At 38.4% G+C, this 21,599-nt stretch overlaps 1 protein-coding gene across 1 annotated transcript in view; it reads left to right on the top strand.

Annotated features, from left to right (window-relative positions):
- The window catches only part of UBE2W (ubiquitin conjugating enzyme E2 W), a 72,761-nt gene that overhangs the window by 33,236 nt on the left and 17,926 nt on the right, over window positions 1-21,599 (top strand). Inside the window, exons 2-3 of the mRNA XM_081258638.1 lie at window positions 4,159-4,250; window positions 12,476-12,578. Of these exons, the coding sequence (XP_081114764.1) occupies window positions 4,159-4,250; window positions 12,476-12,578 (195 nt within the window). The remainder of the gene's footprint in view (window positions 1-4,158; window positions 4,251-12,475; window positions 12,579-21,599) is intronic.

Genomic DNA, 21,599 nt, shown 5'->3' with positions numbered 1-21,599 from the left:
GAGCCACTGAAAAGCCAAGCCAGTTCTGAAAGTGTTAAATCTTTTTTTTTTTCATGGTATTTAGATATATCAGGATCTTTTTTACTGTGTATATAAACCCACTTGGATCTCTTAGAAGAGCTCAAATTCCTATGAGTTTTCCAGACTTGAGCCAATGCAAGGTGAGGGCTAGATAGAATTTTCAGGTTTACTCTAGATTTGGGATGCTTTAAAACATTTAGATTCTGGGCCTGGCCTTTTTTGCCTTGGAAGACAGATGTACAGCTGTACACAGTCTGGGAATAAAGTGCATATTTATTGATTGAGATCATGTATCACCGGGTGCGTGTTAAATATTGAGAGAAGAATCATTTTAGGCATATTAAATTTTCTCAAAATTAATTTTTATTTTTCAGGTGGTTCTAGTACTTAAAGAGTTAGGAAAATCAAACTTTTTTTTTTTTTAAGTGGGTTGTCTACTCTAGCCACTTTCTTTTTTTAATAGTTATTTGTTTATTTGGTTGCATCAGGTCTTAGTTGCGACAGGCGGACTCCTTAGTTGCAGCTCGCCAGCTCCATAGTTGTGGCATGTGAACTCTTAGTTGTGGCATGCATGTGGGATCTAGTTCCCTGACCAGGGATCGAACCTGGGCCCCCTGCATTGGGAGCACAGAATCTTAACCACTGTGCCACCAGGGAAATCCCCAGGAAGATCAAACTTTTATTAATAACATATATCATATATTTTTTAATGCACAGTTTTTCTCCTACTTTAACATATCTGAAACCAAGATATGTCTAATCAGTGGTGTGTAATTGTTTAATTGGTAGCAGTTTTCCTTTCCTAGTATTACATAAAATAATAGTGTGTCTTATGATTGATTGTCTTAGATTCAAAGAACCATGGTACGTTTGTAATATATGTAATTAATTTTCCCATACCTCTCCGATTTAGGGACAGACAGGGTGGTATTTGGCTGTGAACCTTTGGAACTGTTAATTTTTCAGCCCCCTTAGCTCCCAGTAGTTTGTAAGTAGTTCTGCTTCTTTACTTAGTTATCTTCTGCAGTTATTTTCCAGTTATCTCCAGTTATCTCAATTCTAGGCTCTCATTTTCACCACTGTCTAGGAAAGCAGCCAATGTTGCCCTGATGGTCTAATAATCTGGTGGTATCACTGCTTTTGCTAGTGTTCTAATGCACGTGTTTCTCATCTACTTTTGCTAACACTTTGTCTTCAAAGTTAGGAGGTGAATGCTTCCTCATGGAATGATAGCTTTCTGTTGATAGATGCTACATGGTATGATCTCTAAACACATGGTATCTCTAAACAGTTATGTTAGTTCTTCACATTCTCAAGTGAGTATGAATTTTCCTTTATTTTTACATTGAACTCTTTAAGTCCTCCTTTTTTAGCTTCTGTGTTCACATTCAGGGTTCTTAGAACCAGTTTCTTAGAAGAGCCAGAGGGCCCTTGAGGGACCTGTTTGCTTACTTAAAGACACTTCCTGCCCTCTTTAATGATTATTGTTCCAGGAAGTATCCCTAAGAGTGAATTCCCTGTTTCCATGAGCCTGCCAGACACACTGTTTGACTTTCTACTCTTTATTCCCCCCCCCCCCCCGGTAAGTTGTATTAGTACACTGGTAACTCATTCGTTTTATTAGTGTGCTTAGTAAATACTCATTAACCCCCCAAATGTTCGTCCTGCTCTGTCTTTTTATTGCAGAGGATGTGGATGTGCAAGGTAGTTTATGGCCTGAGAGCAGAGACGGTAAGGGACTGGCATGAATTGTCTTTTTAATGTAGTGACTCCACCCCTCGATTAAAAACCATGCTCCAGTGAATGTCTTGGATTCTGACCTGTGATACTGAAATTGAAATGATGAAGTGGATGATAGCCCCTTCTGATGGGGAGAGGTGGGAGCAGAGGTTCTGTATTAATCATCTCTCGCTATGTGACACAGTGCCCCCAAATTTAGTGATTGGAAAGAACAAGCATTTATAATCCCATGTAATTCGAAGGGTCTTGAAGCAGAGAGTTGGATTCTGGCTTGAGTTTGCAGGCAGTATACTGGCCCCAGCTGCAGTCATCTGAAATCTTGGCTGGAATTGGAGATTCCAGATGGGAGATTTCTTCCAAATCACCCATGGTTATTGGCAGGCGGCCCTAACCTTACTGCGTAGGCCTCTGAATTGGACTGTTCACAATATGGCAAGTGATTCTGGAGAGAATGACCCAGATGTAAATCATAATCTTTCAGAACCTCATCTTGGGAGTGATACACCATCATTTCTGCTGTATTCTGTCGGTTACACAGACCAACTCTGGTACAGTGTGGGAGGGAACTACACTAGGATGTGAATACCAGGAGGCAGTTACTTGGAGATTCTCTTGGAGTTTGGCTATACCACAGGCCCCTTTCTTTGTGGACCTATAAGAAGTAGTGTCAGGGTGGGGGAAACTTTACTTTTTCCACAGTGCTCTTCACGAGACCTAGGAATACTTACACCAACATGATTCTTCTTAACCTGCCTTTATATCCTGTTTCAGTTGGTAGCTATGCAAATCGACCTTCTTTTATATCTTAATTCAATAACAAGGGCTGTCTTCCTTGTCTTAGTAAAGTTTTCAAGATCTGGAGGATTTCCACAGCAGTGTTTCCCAAAATGTAGTCATTGAAAGATGCCCTACACTGAGAGGATTCCAGCACTTTTGGAAGCCTGTATGTTATCTTCCTCCCCTTAGAGAATCATTGTGCAAGTTCATATATCAGAAGTCTCTGAGAATTCCTGCTTTAAAAAAAATCCTCTTTTTTTTGTTGTTGTTGAGCCCAGTGTTTCTGAAAATTTACTTGATCACAGAACCCACGTTTGTTGACAGAAGTAGAATAAATTAAAAACCCTCTTCTAACATAAGACACTTACCACAAATATAATCCTCCTTTATTCAAAACAAATTGTTTATGCAGCTTTATTTCTATATTTTGGATAATTAAAATTTTTCTAAACTAATTTTCAACTTGTAATTTTGCATTTTAGAAGGCAGCTGAGGTCAGAAATTGCAATTAGTTGATATCTTATTTTCCATGTTACTAGCAGTTATGATATTGCACCATCTGAGGAAAAGTTTTCGCTTTTGGCAATTTAAAGAGCCATTGATTCTCAGCAAAGAAGGGAGGAGTTTTCTATCCTGTAGTGTTGTTAGATGGTGGTAAGCTTATTTAAAGGCGTTATGAATTGAAAAGATCTAGAAACATTGCTATATTGATAGTAATATTTCACTGTCTAGAAAAATCAGAAACTAGCTTTTAAGTAGAGAGTTGTTTGGAGTTCTGAACAGAAATCCATTCTTGTGTGCTTTAATCCAAGAAAAGATGTTCATTAAGAATCTTTATAATGTTACATGCACTTCTAATAACATTGGTTATTTTGCTTTTAAACCTGTAAATTATGGGCTGCTGTGGTTTCTGTTTTGCTTTATTGTATACTGAAAAATAATGTCCACTGAAGATAACAAGGGAAGAATTGAACAATAAAAGCTGTACAAACAAGAATGCAAATACATAGCCATTTTGGGGCTTCTAGTATGTGAAAAAATAACTATGTATCTCAGGCCCTGGTATGTTATATTCTGGTGTTGAAAGGTTAAATTATATGTGAATGATCCTATTTTAAGAAAATAAACAGGGGCTGTATATTGTAAATTAAAATTATTTTAAACTTTTTCAAAAGACTTTTTAACTTAATATAGTTCTTCTGGAAAGCCTGTCTGTCTGAAATGATGCATTCTTTAAGGATTATGGAGAACTGTGGTTTTTATAATTGAAAAGCAGTAAAGGAAACCCTGCTAAAACTTTTAAGCATTTATAACCTTATAACTTTAATGGAGTAGTTTGGAAGTGTTATAGGTAGCTGGCTGCTCTTCATAACCACTTTACAGCATCTATGTTTACAAATATATTTAGAAATATTTTGACAATAGATTGTGAATTATAGGACAGGCAATTAAAAATTTGAGAATTAGGCATGTAAAATATATAGAAGATGTAAGGGGCTGGTAAAGGAAAAGGCATGAGCATTTGGACGAAGTTTAATCAAGGATTTCATACTGTGTGAATACAAGTATATTATGTTGTAAGGAAAAAAAGTACAAGTTGTTATTGATATTCTTTTCTAGAAACGACTACAGAAAGAACTGTTGGCTTTGCAAAATGACCCACCTCCCGGAATGACTTTAAATGAAAAGAGTGTTCAAAATTCAATTACACAGTAAGTGTTTAAGTTTTAAAGTACTTGTTTGTTTTTCTTTTGTTATCAATGTAATGTATGAATATATACTCATTTTAAAAATACAGAATTACTTTCTTATTTCATCCCATTCTCTTCCACCAAGAGGTAAGTACAGTAAACAGATCTTATTCTGTGCATTTATATATACAATTTGGTTTTATAAAAGTTTCCTGCTAATGAGGCAGCGTTTAAAAACTTTGGTCTGACTTTGTTATGAAATGCTCTTCAGCTGTAATAGAGCAGTTTGGTATGAGGTTATTTATCAGGCTTTTCAAAAACATTTAAGGCTCTGAAGAGAATGACAGTCAAGAGGTATCTCTATCCCTGTCCCCTGAACATACTACGTAGTTGCTTTCTTTACAGAAGGGTAGGTGAATGAATGTCAGACTCTTAGCATCTCATTTAATAATAAGAAGCTTTTCCATGAGGATGAAGAAGTGAAGGGTAGAGGAGGACATAGAAGTATTCTCGAATTTAGCTCCTGCCGTGGGAGTGGAGCCGAAGTCTCTTCCCAGGTATGTGCCAAGCAGAGTAGAGATATGGGTCCCCTCTGTTAAAAATGAGCATTTGAATTAGTTTAAAGTGTTTTCAAGAGTATCATCCTAAGATTTCACAACCCAGTGTGGTCTATCCTTACCACTCCTTTGATTTCACAATTCTGTTAGACAAGGGTACATGTTCTAAAATGGGAAATTTTTAAGCAGTTGACTCTCTCCTTAAAAAAAAAAAACTCCAAAACTGTAAAAGGGGTAGAAGCCAACAAGAAAAAGTTTACTATAGACCAACTTGTAGGACAAATTGAACAATTCAAATATTTAGTGATATTCTGGGTTCAAAGAGCAAAAGTGACCAAAGCTCACACAACAGGGACATATTTATTTTCAGAAGAAACAATTTTGGTTACCTTTGACTTTGACATTTGAGTCAGTACTTAAGACAGGAGCCAAGCTTTAAGAACAGGCATATGAAGAAAGGGCATGTTGAATGGATATACTGATGTTTGAAAATGTAGTATGGGGGACTTCCCTGGTGGTGCAGTGGTTAGAATTCCATGCTTCCACTGCAGGGGGCGTGGGTTCGATCCCTGGTCTGGGAACTAAGATCCCCCATGCTGTACAGCACAGCCAAAAAAAAGAAAAAAAGAAAAAAAAGAAAATGTAGTGTGTATTACTACATACTATAGATACCGTAGAGTATCTAGCTCTATAACGATCTCTTTAAAACGTTGCTGGGTTCTCAGTTGACTGAGCAGTTTTAGATTCACTGCCAAACGAGTGGAAGGTACAGAGATTTCCCATGGACCGTCTGCTCCCACACATGCCATAGCCTCTAATTTATCAGCATCCCCCACCAGAGTGGCACATTTGTTAGAACTGATGATCCTACACTGACATGTCATAATCACTCAAAGTCTGTAGTTTACACTACAATTCACTCTTGATGCATTCTGTGGATTTGGACAAATGCATAGCACCATGTGTCGTCATTATGGTATCATACAGCACTTTCACTGCCCTACAAATCCTCCGTGCTTCATCTGTTCATCCTCCCCTCCCACCACCCCCTGGCAACCACTGGGCTTTTCACTGTCTCCATAGTTTTCCCTTTTCCAGAGTGTCATATAGTTAGAATCACACAGTGTGTAACCGTTTCATACTGGCTTCTTTCACTTAGTAATATTCATTTAAGTTTCTTCCATGTCTTTTCACGGCTCTCAATTGACTTTTCATTTATCTCAAACAATTTAAAATGGAGCAGACATTTAGAGTATAAAGCATTTGTTCTATATGATTAAACAAGTGACTGTTTTTTGTTCTGTATCATTAAACAGGTGGATTATACTCCATTTTCATCTTTTTCCTCTTTACCTTTGTTAACCTGCCTCAGAATATCCTATAAGAGCTAGCCCTATAGTTTTCAAGGAAGTAGGTACCAATCGTTTCCACTTTCAACCTTTATTTTTTGGGGGGTGGGGAGGAACTACACAACACAATGAGTTATAAAAAGTTAAAGGACCATTTTACGATTTTAAGATTGAAATATTTGTATAGATATTTCTACCACAAATTATAACTACTGGGATTTCCCTGGTGGTGCCGTGGTTAAGTATCCGCCTGCCAATGCAGGCGACACGGGTTTGAGCCCTGGTCCGGGAAGATCCCACATGCCGAGGAGCAAGTAAGCCCGTGCACCACAACTACTGAAACCACGTGCCGCAACTACTGAAGCTCGAGTGCCTAGCGCCTGTGCTCCACAACAAAGAGTAGCCCCTGCTCGCGCAGCAATGAAGACCCAATGCAGCCAAAAGTGTAACTACCAAAATAAACAGCATCTTTGCTACAGAGTAAACCTGTCACTTAGAGATGTTTGTCAGGCAAGAATTTTTCTTTTAAAATAATTTACTGTAAATGAACCACAAAAGTTTTATTATCTTTGGACCATCTTCCAGGATATGAAAATAGTCTTATAAAAATTAGATCTTGGGAATTCCCTGGCCGTCTAGTGTTTAGGACTCCCCTTCCACTGAAGCATTATCTCCAAAGTGGAACAATTACAAACCAAATTTTTTTAAATAAGTTTATTTATTTATTTATTTATTTATTTATTTTTGGCTGTGTTGGGTCTCTGTTGCTGCACGTGGGCTTTCTCTAGTTGCGGCGAGTGGGGGCTACTCTTCGTTGTGGTGTGTGGGCTTCTCATTGCAGTGGCCTTTCTTTGTTGCGGAGCACGGGCTCCAGGCATGCGGGCTTCAGTAGTTGTGGCTCGCGGGCTCAGTAGTTGTGACGCATGAGGCTTAGTTGCTCCGTGGCATGTGGGATCTTCCTGGACCAGGGCTTGAACCCGTGTCTCCTGCATTAGCAGGCAGATTCTTAACCACTGCACCACCAGGAAAATCCAAACCAAATATTAATCTTGTTGAAAGAGACGCATATAGTTAACAGGAAATAAATGCTGATTTTCTTTTTTTTTTTTTTTTTTTGCGATACGCGGGCTTCTCACTGTTGTGGCCTCTCCCGTTGCGGAGCACAGGCTCCGGACCCGCAGGCTCAGCGGCCATGGCTCACGGACCCAGCCGCTCCGCGGCATGTGGGATCTTCCCGGACTGGGGCACGAACCCGTGTCCCCTGCATTGGCAGGCAGACTCTCAACCATTGCGCCACCAGGGAAGCCCAAAATGCTGATTTTAAAATACTATTGTATGTATACTTTTTCCTATTCAGTTCTTTAGTTTCTTTCATCAGGCCACGGCAGAAGCTGAAGCAAAAGATAGACATCAGAGCAATCAGAGATAGGGCAAAAAAGCAATGTTTTGATGTAACTACTGACCTATTTTGAAAAAAAATTAATTATTACTTGGGGAATTCCCTGACAGTCCAGTGGTTAGGACTCAGCACTCTCACCGCCACATCCCAGGTTCAGTCCCTGGTCTGGGAACTAAACTCCTGCAAGCTGTGCAGTGTGGCCAAAATAAAGAAAAAAAAAATGTTTTTTAAGTGGGATTATATGGGATGGGGTATATGGGTAAACGAATATGATGAAAGCACGTTAAGCTTTGTGGAAGACAGTTTGGTAGCATGTAGACCTTAAAAAATATGCGTATCGGGGCTTCCCGGGTGGCGCAGTGGTTGAGAGTCTGCCTGCCGATGCAGGGGACGCGGGTTCGTGCCCCGGTCCGGGAAGATCCCATATGCTGCGGAGCGGCTGGGCCCGTGAGCCATGGCCGCTGAGTCTGCGCGTCCGGAGCCTGTGCTCCGCAACAGGAGAGTCCACAACAGTGAGAAGCCCGCGTACCACAAAAAATATATATACATATATATATATATATATATGCGTATCATATCCTTTGACCTAATAAATCAACTATACGCTGTCCTAAGGAAGGAACAGAGATACAGAAAGATTGACTTAGAACTAATTAAGTAGGGAAATGGTTTCTCAATGTAGTAAAGTAAAATGGCACCCCCTGAGTTACAGTCCACAGACATCATATCATGTAAGGCAGAAATTTTGTGTAGTCATAATTGCCTTTGAACATCCCTTGAGAGAGGCTGTATTGGTATATATCCTGTATTAATATATCCACAAAGCTAGTTTTTCCTTCAGAGTGGCATAGATGGCTGTTTTCTTTCATTAGGAGCCATGAATGTGTGAAAAATACCTGTTTTAAACATTAGAATCACAGAACAATGGGTATTCACAGGAGCTTAAGAAGTGAGACTTCTCCCATCATCCTTACTCTGGGGCGTGTGTGCTTGTGACTGGAATCGTGAACATTGATGATTTGAATGTAATGTAATTTAAGTGTGCACCTAATGCAACTCTTCTGGACTTGGAGTCCATTGATATAGAAACTGCAAAATGACTAGAATGAAATGTACCCTAAAAACTTTAACAGTGATTATCTTTGGGTGATTTTTGTTTTATTTATGCTTATGTAAATTTTCTATAGTGAACATATGTTACTTTTTAAATTAGCAAAACGTTCTTTTAAATTATCCTGCACAATGTTGAGAAGTATGCCTTCTTTGACCTATCTCACCCATATATTGCAAGGTGTCTCTTAGCTGTTATTTAAGAGCTTTGCTTGGATAGGTCACATGTCAATTTATGGTACATTATGTGTCCTAAGAATTGCCTTATAAACAGAACGAAAGGGTACCAAGAAGTCCTGTGATTTTTTTCTTGGACTATCTATCCCAGCATAGTAGGTGGGAGTGGGGGGTGGGGCTAAAAAGGGATGTTCATGGCTAGGAAGGACCTAGTTTGGTGGTGTTTTTTTTTTTGGTTGGTGGTGGTGGTGGGTTTTTTTTGTTGTTGTTGGTTTGTTTTTTGGCTGCACCATGTGGCATGCAGGATCTTACTTCCCTGAGCAGGGATCGAACCTGTGCCCCCTGCAGTGGAAGCATGGAGTCTTAACCACTGGACCACCAGGGAAGTCCCTGTTTGTTTGTTTTAAATTTAACTTTAGTTGATTTACAATGTTGTGTTAGTTTCAGGTATACAGCTTCAGATTCTTTTCCATTATAAGTTATAAGATACTGAATATAGGTCCCTGTGCTATTATACACAGTAAATCCTTGTTGTTTATCTATTTTATATATAGTGGTGTGTATCTGTTAATCCCATACTCCTAATTTATCCCTTCCCCTCCCATTTCCCCTTTGGTAACCATAAGTTTGTTTCTTATGTCTGTGAGTCTGTTTCTGTTTTGTAAGTAAGTTGATTTGTATTATTTTTTTAGATTCCACGTATAAGAAGTATCATATAATATTTGTCTTTCTCTGTCTGACTTACTTCACTTACTATGATAATTTTTAGGTCCATCCATGTTGCTGCAAATGGCAATATTTCATTCTTCTTTGTAGCTGAGTAATATTCCATTGTATATATGTACATCTTTTTGTTTTTGGTTTTATATATATATATATTTTTTTGAAGTATAATAGATTTACAATTTTGTACCTATCTCTGCTGTACAGCAAAGTCACTCAGTTATACACATGTATACATTCTTTTTTTTATATTCTTTTCCATTATGGTTTATCACAAGATATTGAATGTAGTTCCCTGTGCTATACATTAGGACCTTGTTGTTTATCCATTCTAAATGTAATAGTTTGCATCTCCCAACCCCAAATTCCCAGTCCATCCCTCTCTCTCCCCCTTCCCCCTTGGCAACCACAAGTCTGTTCTCTATGAGTCTGTTTCTGTTTTGTAGATAGGTTCATTTGTGCCATAGTTTAGATTCCACATGTAAGTGATACCATATGGTATTTGTCTTTCTCTTTCTAACTTACTTCACTTAGTGTGATAATCTCTAGTTGCATCCATGTTGCTGCAAATGGCCTTATTTCGTTGTTTTTTATGGCTCAGTAGTATTCCATTCTGTATATCTACCACATCTTTATCCATTCATCTGTCAATGGACATTTAGGTTGTTTCCATGTTTGGCTGTTGTGAACAGTGCTATGAACATATATAGTTCATATATATGAACTATAGTTTGAATTACAGTTTTGTCTGGGTATATGCCCAGGAGTGAGATTTCTGGATCATATGGTAATTCTATTTTTAGTTTTTTAAGGAACCTCCATACTGTTTTTCTTAGTGGCTGTACCAATTTACATTCCCACCAACAGTGTAGGAGAGTTCCCTTTTTTCCACACCCTCTCCAGCATTTATTATTTGTAGACTTTTTGATGATGGCCATTCTGACTTGTGTGAGGTGATACCTCACTGTAATTTTGATTTGCATTCCTCTAATAATTGGCGATTCGGTGCATCTTTTCATGTGCCTGTTGGCCATCTGTATGTCTTCTTTGGAGAAATGTCTGTTTAGGTCTTCTGCTTATTTTTTGATTGGGTTGTTTGTTTTGTTGATATTTAGTTGTATAAGCTGTTTGTATATTTTGGAAATTAAGCCCTCATCCATCTCATTGTTTGCAAATATTTTCTTCCAGTTTGTAGGTTGTCTTTTCATTTTGTTGATGGTTTCCTGTGCTGTGCAAAAGCTTATAAGTTTGATTAGGAGGAAGGACCTAGTTTTAAAGAGAATAGGTTTTTTGTTTTTGTTTTTTTAATGCAGCTTTTGCATTATATTTTATTTACTGTGTACTGGTTCTGATGTCAGGAATGTACTAGGTTTTTTGCATATGTAACGTGATGTATCTTTCCAACAACACTTCGAGGTGACTTTTTTTTTTAGCTTTAGCGGTTAATTTTTAAAAATACCTATTTTACAATTGAAGTACTTAAAACAGGAGAGATAAAACAGCTTAGTCAGGGCCCCACAGCTATTTAAGGGGCAGATCTGTCTAATTTTACTGTAAAATATTGCCTCTTGGGTCTGTGGTCGCATCTTTTATTACCATATAAGGTATTTAGCGTGCATTGTGAAAATGAATAACCATGTTCTTAAGGGTTTATATGTGTTCCAGCCTGATTGCTTTCAGAGAGTAAGCACATTTATTATTTTACATATTCCTAAGTCCATAATATGTGAGGTGCTCAACAGAACCCCAACAGTATATCCTCAATCTTCCTTTTGTTTCCCTGTATTTAAAATAATAAGTTTTTATACCTGAAAAGTATAAGATTAAAGGAATTGACCATGTATACAATAATTATAAGTGGCATGGATATAGTTAGGAACTCATTTTGCTTCTAAATTCTGCCCTGTCATCTTTGTCATAATAATGTCTATTCCTCTACCCGCACTTTTTTTTTTTTTAAAAGAACAAGAGATAGGGCTTCCCTGGTGGCGCAGTGGTTGAGAGTCCGCCTGCCGATGCAGGGGACACGGGTTCGTGCCCCGGTCCGGGAAGATCCCACATGCCGCGGAGCGGCTAGGCCTGTGAGCCATGGCCGCTGAGCCTGCGGGTCCGGAGCCTGTGCTCCGCAACGGGAGAGGCCACGACAGTGAGAGGCCTGCGTACCGCAAAAAAAAAAAAAAAAAAAAAAAAGAACAAGAGATAGTTCTTGTTATAAGAATATAATTATAAACAGATTTATATTCATGATTGTTATATATGAAAACAAAGTAAGCTTACATAGATGCCATAGAAATCTATTTGGGGTTTTATTAAACAATTGAAACATAATGAGAGACAAAGGAAGGGCCTTCTGGAGCCTTAACTAGCTATCAGAGTAAGTGTACTGATGTCAAGTTAGCTTCCTTTTTCCTGTTTAGCCTTCTCTAGAATGCTGATGAGAAAATTGGTCTGATAGCTACAGTTCTCTGTAGTCATTGCTGATACTGATTTCTCTCATAGCTTCTAAAATAATTGATATCAGAAAGGCAATTGATTAGTTTGATGTTATCTATAAAATCTTTTCCATAATTGTAAAGATAGTCTGAAAAAATAGGGTAGCATAAATCGAGTAGGAAGAGTGCAGCCTCTGGTGTCAGCACACCTAAGTTGGGTTTTATTTTGTTTTTTTTCCAGACCTGGGTTAAAATCTGGCTCTGTCCTTTGTTAGCTGTCTCACCTTGATCTAGCTATTTAACTGGAGTGTCAGAGAAGGAAATAGGGCCAGGGGTATTAATACCTACTCCTATAATTGTTGGGAGGATGAAGTGTGTTGTTATACACGAATGACTCTTGTCCCAGTGCCTGGCATAGAGGAATACTCGGTGTTCTCTTTTCTCCTTCTCACCCCAATCCTTTATAACTGAAGTTTAATTTTTTTTTTTTCTATTCTAGGTGGATTGTAGATATGGAAGGTGCACCAGGTACCTTATATGAAGGGGAAAAATTTCAACTTCTATTTAAGTTTAGTAGTCGATATCCTTTTGACTCTCCTCAGGTAACTGTTTTGCTTTTTAAATTTTTATTGTATTTTTGGATTATAGCAAAATGCTAAATTAGTGATTTTTGACTAAGTAAAAACTTATAAAAGAAACTCATTATAATTATGTGAATAGATTTGTTCCTTTATCTTATTTATAATATAATCAAGATCATATGAACATTTTACCTTATTGAGATTAGGGCTTTGCTGCTTTTGTACTTCTGAAAACTTAAGACTTTCTTATCCATTCATGTTAAGCAGAAAAAAGGGATGGAAATCTAACACAGGCCCATGGGTTGTGGGAGAACTTAGCATTTGGAATAACTGGAGGCACGTCTTCCTAGATAAGATGATGATAGAATGACATCGTTAAGAGGCACGTGCTTTTTGGGAAGGAGCACTTCTTTGATTTCACATTGGCATGCTGTCTTTTGCGCCTTTTAGTATTGCAAGGGCAGAATATATTATTACAAGATGTTAAATATCTAGACATCAGCCCCAAATCTGTTCATTATAATTTGGGGCAGAGTCAATTTAGTTAATGTCTTAAAACTTGGACAAGGGATAATGGTGGTGGAGAAAAAACATTGAGAGCTGCTTAACTGTGGTGAATGATTAATCGTTGGAGGTTAGAGAAAAGGAGACTCTAGGATGAATTCCAGATTTCTGGCTTGATAAGATGGGTAATGAATTACTAGTAGCAAAATGATAAGACAATGCCCAACTCTGTGAAGCATTGCTAGGTAATGAGGTGTTGTGGATAGTGAAATTTCCCAAATAACTTGAAATTCAACATGTGAGGTGCTAAAATATGCTATTTTTGAGGAAAATCATATTTCATTGCTACTTTAAATAGAATATACCAAACAGCTTAATCAATTCTCTTAGCCGTGTAAGAGTATAGATGGAAGTCAATTGTTGTATTGTGCTATAGATAAAGAGATGATTGTTTTAAGGCATAGAATTAAATGGAAACGGACTCCTTGAGTTCTAAAGTTTCCATGTGAGCAGAAAATTAAGAGGTTGGGGGCTCCTTTTTATCTTTTTCATAAAAATAAGGCAAAGACGAATGTATTGTCATGACCCCTAGGCTTCTATAATAACCATGTGTAGACTGTAATCAAAAACCAAAGCAAATGTATTCCTTCTTTCCAGAAAATGATCTTCATTTTCTGTTGTTGGCTTTCGGGTTATCAGCATCATCTTACTGTTATTGCTTGAAGGCAGTGAGGTATCCACTTGTCACCTTCAACCTAAGTTTGTTGAAGGTATGTGAAGGAAGAATACGACTCACCAGCTCAGAAACTTTGCCTAGGGGACTATTGGAGAAGGCTTACTTTGGGAACTCACAAAGTTTTAATCAGAGGGAAATAATATTTTGTAAACATGAAACCAAGTAAAAAGTGTTCTCTAAACTCTCAGTTTTTAATTCTAAATCAAATATCAAACTTAACCATCAGTTGAATTTCATCTTTAATATTTCCGTAAGAACCATTGTAATAAATTCTGTCATCTTATCCCATATTCCTTTTATCCTCCTTCCCTGGTTATACTCCTGCTCGCTGGTCTGATTTTGGTGTCCTCTGGGTTCTTTTTTTTTTTGACATTATTATTTTTATTTTTTAAAAATTAATTAATTATTTATTTTTGGCCACATCGGGTCTTAGTTGTGGCATGTGGGCTCTTCGTTGCAGCATGTGGCCTTCTCTCTAGTTGTGACGAGCGTGGACTCATTAGTTGTGGCACGTGGGCTTAGTTGCCCCACAGCATGTGGGATCTTAGTTCCCAACCAGGGATCGAACCTGTGTCCCTTGCATTGGAAGGCAGATTCTTAACCACCGGACCACCGGGCAAGTCCCGTCCTCCAGGTTCTTTATTCAGCGTTCCCTTTTTCTTCTCACTTTTTGAAGTCTTTAACCACCGTAAGCCACTAACTCCCAGATCTCGAGCTCTGTGTACAATCTCTTTCTGAGGTTTAATTTCACACCCCTGTTGGACATCTCTACTTGAACACCTCCAGATGTCCAAATTTAACACAGCTAAACTGTTTTTTTTCTAATAACAAAATAAAATAAAAAAAGAATTTTTTCTTGGGTTTCTGTCCACCTATCTTCTCATGTTAAATTTATTTCCTTTCCCTCACTCTTTTTTTTCTTTTTTTTTTTTTTTTACTTTTTATTTTCTATTGGAGTGTAGCCGATTAACAATGTTGTGATAGTTTCAGATGCACAGCAAAGGGACTCGGCTATACATATGCATGTACCCATTCTCCCCCAAACTCCCCCCTTTCCCTCACTCTTAAATGCAGTTTTTCCGATCCTTTCACAGACTTAAGGCAGTCCACCACTTTTCTTACCTTATCGTCAGTGCTGTGTGGTCCAAGTGTTCAGCTTTTATCTGGACTATCACAAAGTAGCCTCTAGTTGTTTCCACTCCTAGCCGTCCTTTCACAGTGCTGTTAGATTTATTTGAAGGTGCAGTTACCTCATTGGTTGTTGCACATACATCCACCACCACCATCCCCACCCTTCTTGGTAAATCCTGTGATGGTTCTTATTTCCTGTGGAGTCAAATCAAGCTTAGCAGTCCAGTCCCTTTATGGTTGAGTCTGAACTGAAGCATTTTAGCCACACATTACCTCCATGCCTTCAACTGTGTAGTAATATTTGCATCATACTTTATTAATGTAACCATTAAGTAATGTTATCTCTGAAAGTGAAAGATTACATGTAGAATGATGTGGAAACCCTAGGGCGGTTGTTCCCAATCTTTTGGAATATGAGGATTCCCTTTTAACATCAGTTAATTTATATATTTATATATATATATATATATATATATGTATATGTAATATTCTAATATCCATGATTGAGAAAATAACAGACCACTCTGAGTCCAGTAATACTTTTAAATTATTTTAAAATTCTATTAATCACATCATCTGTATGATTATAAAATAATTATAACATGTCCAGTAATCAAAGCTTGATGTACATATAGATTTCAAGATTTTTATGATAACTAAAACTTTCCAAAGGTCCATTGCATTGCTCTGGATAAGGGCAGTAAAATTCCCCATTCACCAAAGATTTTATTTGTTCAGATGCGGAGGCATTGGCTCTTGTTAGGTAATTAGTCTTTCATTTTCCTATGCAATAAGCAGTACTAAATTTACCACTACTTACAAGAGTAGAATTTGAGGACATATCTGTAGAATAAATATCTCATTGTGAAATTATTACTTTTGTGTCAGTGAGATCTTTGTCTGTAAATGAGATCTGTAAGACTACATAAAATTTATAGGCTGTGTTATTGTCGTCTACTAGTTATAATTAGTTTCACATGTATCTCACTTTACAGTGAAAAGGCTACCTATGTAAAACATGGTGTTTGGCCCAATCATTTGCTTTAAAAGAAACAATAACAGCAACAGAAAACTTTCTCAGTTAAAATAGGAGCAGAGATGAAGCACCTTTTCATCACTTTTCTAGTAATGTGCACTTACCAGCAGCCATAGAGAAAATGAAATTCTTCCTATATAGTGTATTCTGTTTCCTTATGCTAGTAGGATACAGGTAAATGGTTGGTTAATTTAACATGTGTTGAGCATGAACTGTGTACTTTAGAGATGGCTGAGAGCACAGAAATTAAAAAGGAATTGGGCCTGACTTAAAAAAGCGGATCATCTGTTTAGTATTTGGAGAGATAGACATTTATTCATTCATTCTGTAAGTACTTACTGAGCATGTATCATACGACAAACACTTTGCTAGCTGCTGGTAATTCTGTGGTGAACAAAGTGGCCCTCCAAAAACCCTCCTTACATGGAGTTTTCATTCTTGTAGAAAGAGAAGGACAGTAAACAAAAAGCAAAATATATATAGTATGGAAGGTGGTGAAAAAAAGCAGAAAAGAGGAGTCAGGGTGTTGCAGCATTGGGTAGAGTGATCAGGAAAGATTTCATGAGAAGGTGACATTGGGGCAGAGATCTGAAAGAGGTAAGTGCATAAGCCACATCAAAGGGGTGAGAGAAAGGGCAGGTGAAGACAAAATGCAATGGTCCTGAATCTGGAGCATGCCAAGTGGGTCCCTGGAGTGTTGTATAATCAAGAAGAGAAGAGTAGGGCCTAGGTCAGAGAGAGAATTTGGGCTGGAAGGTCCATCAGAGACTGCATAGGACATTTATAGCCCATCGTAAGAATTTTGACTTTTACTCTGAATGAGGTAGGAAGCCCTTGAAGATGCTGAGCAGAGAAACGACATGCTCTTGCTTAAAATTAAAAGGAGAAACTTGGCTGTTATGTGGCACATTGACTTCTGGAGGCACAAGGGTACCCCCATTGCAGTGATCCATGTGAGAGGTGATGGTGATTTGTACCAGAAGGGTAGCAGTGGAGGTTGTGGAAGGTGGCAGTATTTTGGACTTATGTTAAAGATGCTAAAAATATACTTGCCTTGATCATAAAGCTTTAGAAACATTGGGGCAAAAGAGTAATCACTTTCCCCTCACTCCTATTCCCCCTCCTATTCATGCCCCTTTAACACGAACCCTTTTGTTGTGTTGCTTCAAATTCCCTCATTGCAGAGATCCAGAACTTATATTCATAGTGTCCTCATCCTTTTGCTCGTGGTCTGATTCTCCCTGCTTTGGGAAAGCTATCAATATTCATGCTGCTGATACATATTAGATGACTGAAAGGGGAGAATTGAATTGAAAACTATGCTAAAATTCTTATCCCCAGTCACTTTTGTCAAATATTTATCATTCATTTATGCTAGACTACCTGTGTCATACATATTATTCATAATTAGATATTTGATTTAGTTTATTAAACTCTCTGCTTGTATGTTCAGTTTTTATAGTTGCCCTTTAAATACTGTCATCTACTGACAATTTTAATCAGAGAAAACATCCCCTCATATTGTCCCTGTAGAAACCTTGGTTTCTATATTGAAGATTGGCTTTATAATTATAGCCTGTTTTGTATTGCTCCTTCTGTGTGTATTGTATTTTCACCTCGCTTGATGTACCGTATTAGGTGTCTGACTTTCTAATCACTCGCAGAGCACTAATCTGAGCACATAGTTTGCCTTCATTGTGGTAAGATCTCAATACTGTGAGGTCATACAGTATTGAGCCTGAAGTCTTTGGAAGTCCTCAGGTACGATTACCATGAATTTCACGTTAGAAACAGTTAGCTAATATCCATCCTTTATATTGTCACCGTTGGTGGCTTTCAGTTTAGATTTTTTAGTACCCAAAGGTTACCCAGAGGTTGGCTTGCTTAAAATTTTAGGTTGGATGTGGGGTATGCGAACTTACCTCCAAAATTATATGGATCCTGAGCGTGGTTCTCTCTCACATCTCACCTGCTCTTGAATTTGAGCCACACTGATGGGGGATATTTGGAAATTTACAGACATATGAGGACTTCTTCTAATGCAGACTCAGAACTTCAGATGTGGTTCACATGCGATAGATTTAACATCCTTTTCTAACATTGTGACTTTTTTTCCATTTAATAGCTTGTTATTAAAAATCTGTAATTCCATTTTACTCAGTATGGTTTATGCAGTAGGGAATGTGTGCAGTCTCTGGTCGCTGTTCAATCTATGTGACTACTTTGAATCTGAATAAATTGTTTAAAAAATGAATTAGCAAAATTCTTTATTCCCTTTGGTTTCAAATTCATTGTATTCAGTTATATTGTCATATCTGTTTTAGATAGTTTATCAGCTATTTGCGATTCCCCCCCCAGAAAGGTTTTTGAACTCTGGAAACAGCTTAAAGTCTTTTTAAGTTTTCAGAGCCTACTTGGCTGTATTAAAAAACCTGAAATGTGCATTCCCTCCTCTGGCTTGTACTGCCTATTAAATAAACGAGGATAGTTAAGAGTGCGGTCTTGGGACTCCCCTGGTGGTGCAGTGGTTAAGAATCTGTCTGCCAGTTCAGGGGACACGGGTTCGATCCCCGATCCAGGAAGAACCCACATGCTGTGGAGCAGCTGAGCCCGTGCACCACAACTACTGAGCCTGCGCTCTAGAGCCCACGAGCCACAGCTACTGAGCCCGTGCACCACAACTACTAAGCCTGCGCTCTAGAGCCCACGAGACACAGCTACTGAGCCCGTGTGCCACAACTACTGAGCCTGCACTCTAGAGCCCACGAGACACAGCTACTGAGCCTGTGCGCCACAACTACTGAGTCTGCGCTCTAGAGCCCACGAGACACAGCTACTGAGCCCGTGCGCCACAACTACTGAGCCTGCGCTCTAGAGCCCACGAGACACAGCTACTGAGCCCGTGCACCACAACTACTGAGCCTGCGCTCTAGAGCCCACGAGACACAGCTACTGAGCCCGTGTGCCACAACTACTGAAGCCCGTGCACCTAGAGCCCGTGCTCCGCAACAAGAGAAGCCACCGCAGTGAGAAGCCCACACACCACAACAAAGAATACCCCTGGCTTGCTGCAACTAGAGAAAGCCTGTGTGCAGCAACGAAGACCCAACACAGCCAAAAATAAATAAATTAATTAATTAATTAATTAATTATTTTTTAAAAAACAGTGTAGTCTTGAAGAAATTCAGCGCTGGTTACTCTTCTGTCACATGCAGAGAACCAGAATAACAAAGTTTGCATCAAACTGTCTGTGCAGACTACTTACCAGCCTTTTACATGGATAAACTGTTGAAAAAAGTTTTTTCTTATATTTCAGGAATTCATCTGAATTCCTGGATGGAATTCAGGAAATCCTGGATGGAGGCTGTCCATGTTTAGACAAACTTCTAAAATTCTCTATCTGCCAGGTTGGGTTCTAGGGGTTACCTGTACCATGTATAACAAGTTAGTTCCCCTGTTTTTGGTTGCTAGAAGTTTTAGGCTGGTTGCATTTGCCCTGAATGCAGCAGGTTTAAAAGCCCCTGCTTTTTTTTAAGCATTATTAAGATCTAATTTATTTTTATTTCAGTCCCCTCAAACTTCAAAACTGTTTCTTTCTCCTTGATTTCTGGCTCTCTTCTCTGCTTATAGAATGTCTGCTGTTTGTGCCGTAGGTGTCTTCCGCTGCTCCCCATCCCCTTTCTTTCTCTTCTCTCCTCCTTTACTTTTGGTTCGTGCATACTTCTTGGCTCTCAGACCGAGTGATTTAGTTTATAATCATTTCTCTCCAAAAAGAATACTGCTTTCCTTCTGCTTTGTGAATTGGCTAGTCAAAGCATCTCATGATAACCTTTTGGTTGGCTGTCTGTGTATTTTCTTTGATGGTTGTTGATTGCTTCATTTGTGCCAAAGGAAATAACTTGGCATTTCTTACTTTTTTGGTACCAGAGCACTGTTCTACATGACTTGTTTTCAAAAAAAACCTTACTGGAAAAGAAATAGCCTTTAAAAATAATTGTGGCCAGGGAGTAAGCTCTCGTGGGCACTGCTGTGTTCTTCATGAAAATATCCTATTAGTCAAATGGCATTTTGTGGCAAAATGAACACCCCAAAGCAGATGCATATTGTGTGAGATTTGTAAACTCCCACTCTAGACATCCACAGCGCATTGTGGGAATATCAAATGCATATAATATAATAAACTGTAGTTCACATTTATAAAAAAAATTAATTAAAAAATAATTGTGGGGGCTTCCCTGGTGGCGCAGTGGTTGAGAGTCCGCCTGCCGATGCAGGGGACACGGGTTCGTGCCCCTATCCCGGAAGATCCCACATGCCGCGGAGCGGCTGGGCCCGCGAGCCATGGCCGCGGAGCCTGTGTGTCCGGAGCCTGTGCTCCGCAACGGGAGAGGCCACAGCAGTGAGAGGCCCGCGTACAGCAAAAAAAAAAAAAAAAAAAAAAAAAAATTGTGGATGGACTCATGGAGCTGCAAGAGCTTTAAGCAGTCATTTCCCTTTGCAGAGCAGCACTTTTTGAGCAAAAAGTGATGAAAAAGGCACGAATTCTGATAGATATAATTGAGATAAATGGTGCTTCAAACACAGCTGTGCCCAAGTCTTTCAGGGGGTCTTCTGCAATTGGGTAGGACAAGTCACTTGATATCTCTTGTTTTAAGACTTTACTTTTAATTTTCAGCTTTACTTTAGCTCTTTTTTCGTGGGAATGGAGGGTGGATCACCAGAATTTAAAGAAAAAAAAAAAAGAAAGAAAGAAAGAAACACAAGTGTATGAAGTCATTCCTTTGAGAAAAAATTCCTCTTCCTGTCTTATATTAGCTTCAGCCAAGGAAATGAGGCCCATATGTTAGCAGTATATTTGAAATATTGGAGAACTCCTACTTATATGAAAGAGTGCTTTGTTAAATGTAAATATTTGTAAAATTGTAATAAAACCAGATATGTAGGTAGAAATTTAAAAATAAAAGCAAAACCTAGCTTATGGTAATTTCCCATAGCATATCACATATTAAAATATGGCATACCTTATTCTGGCCACCCTTATTTCACTGGCTGTCTTCTGCTCTATAAAGGAAAAAAAGAGGGCTTATTCCTAGAGCAATATATTTCATCAGTTTGTCATCACTTAAGGTAGGGTTTCTCCTTACTAAGATTCCGCTATATCTGAGTGTGAGGTAATTTGCAGGGCTGAGATATACTTACTGTAAGCCTAGTTTGGGAACTATTGGCTTATATTTGATGAGTTTTATAAAAATGCCATTATACCTAGTGAATCAGAATCTGGGAAAGTGGGGCTCTTGAATTTGTATTTTTAGCCAGCTCTCCAGGTGATTTTTTTTTTTTTTTTAAGGGCCGGATCAGGAAATAGGAATTACTCCTAAGCAACAATAAAAATTATATATTATACTGCAGTATAAAATTCACTTAAAAGATTGACAGATTAATTTTTATATCAAAGTAAATAATTTATTATGAACTAACATATCTAAGCATTCTTAAATATGAGACTTCTACTTTGACCTACTTTGGGCTATGCTTACAGATTCCTCAGGATGTATGAATTTACTCTCCTGCCTGTTCAGATGCTTAGGTAGATATGTTTAAGAAACAGTATTATTGAGACATTGAATTATTAGGG

Source organism: Mesoplodon bidens, assembly GCF_964165515.1.
Source record: "Mesoplodon bidens genome assembly, chromosome: 16".
NCBI lineage: Eukaryota > Metazoa > Chordata > Mammalia > Artiodactyla > Ziphiidae > Mesoplodon > Mesoplodon bidens.
This window is presented reverse-complemented; position numbering and strand designations above follow the sequence as displayed.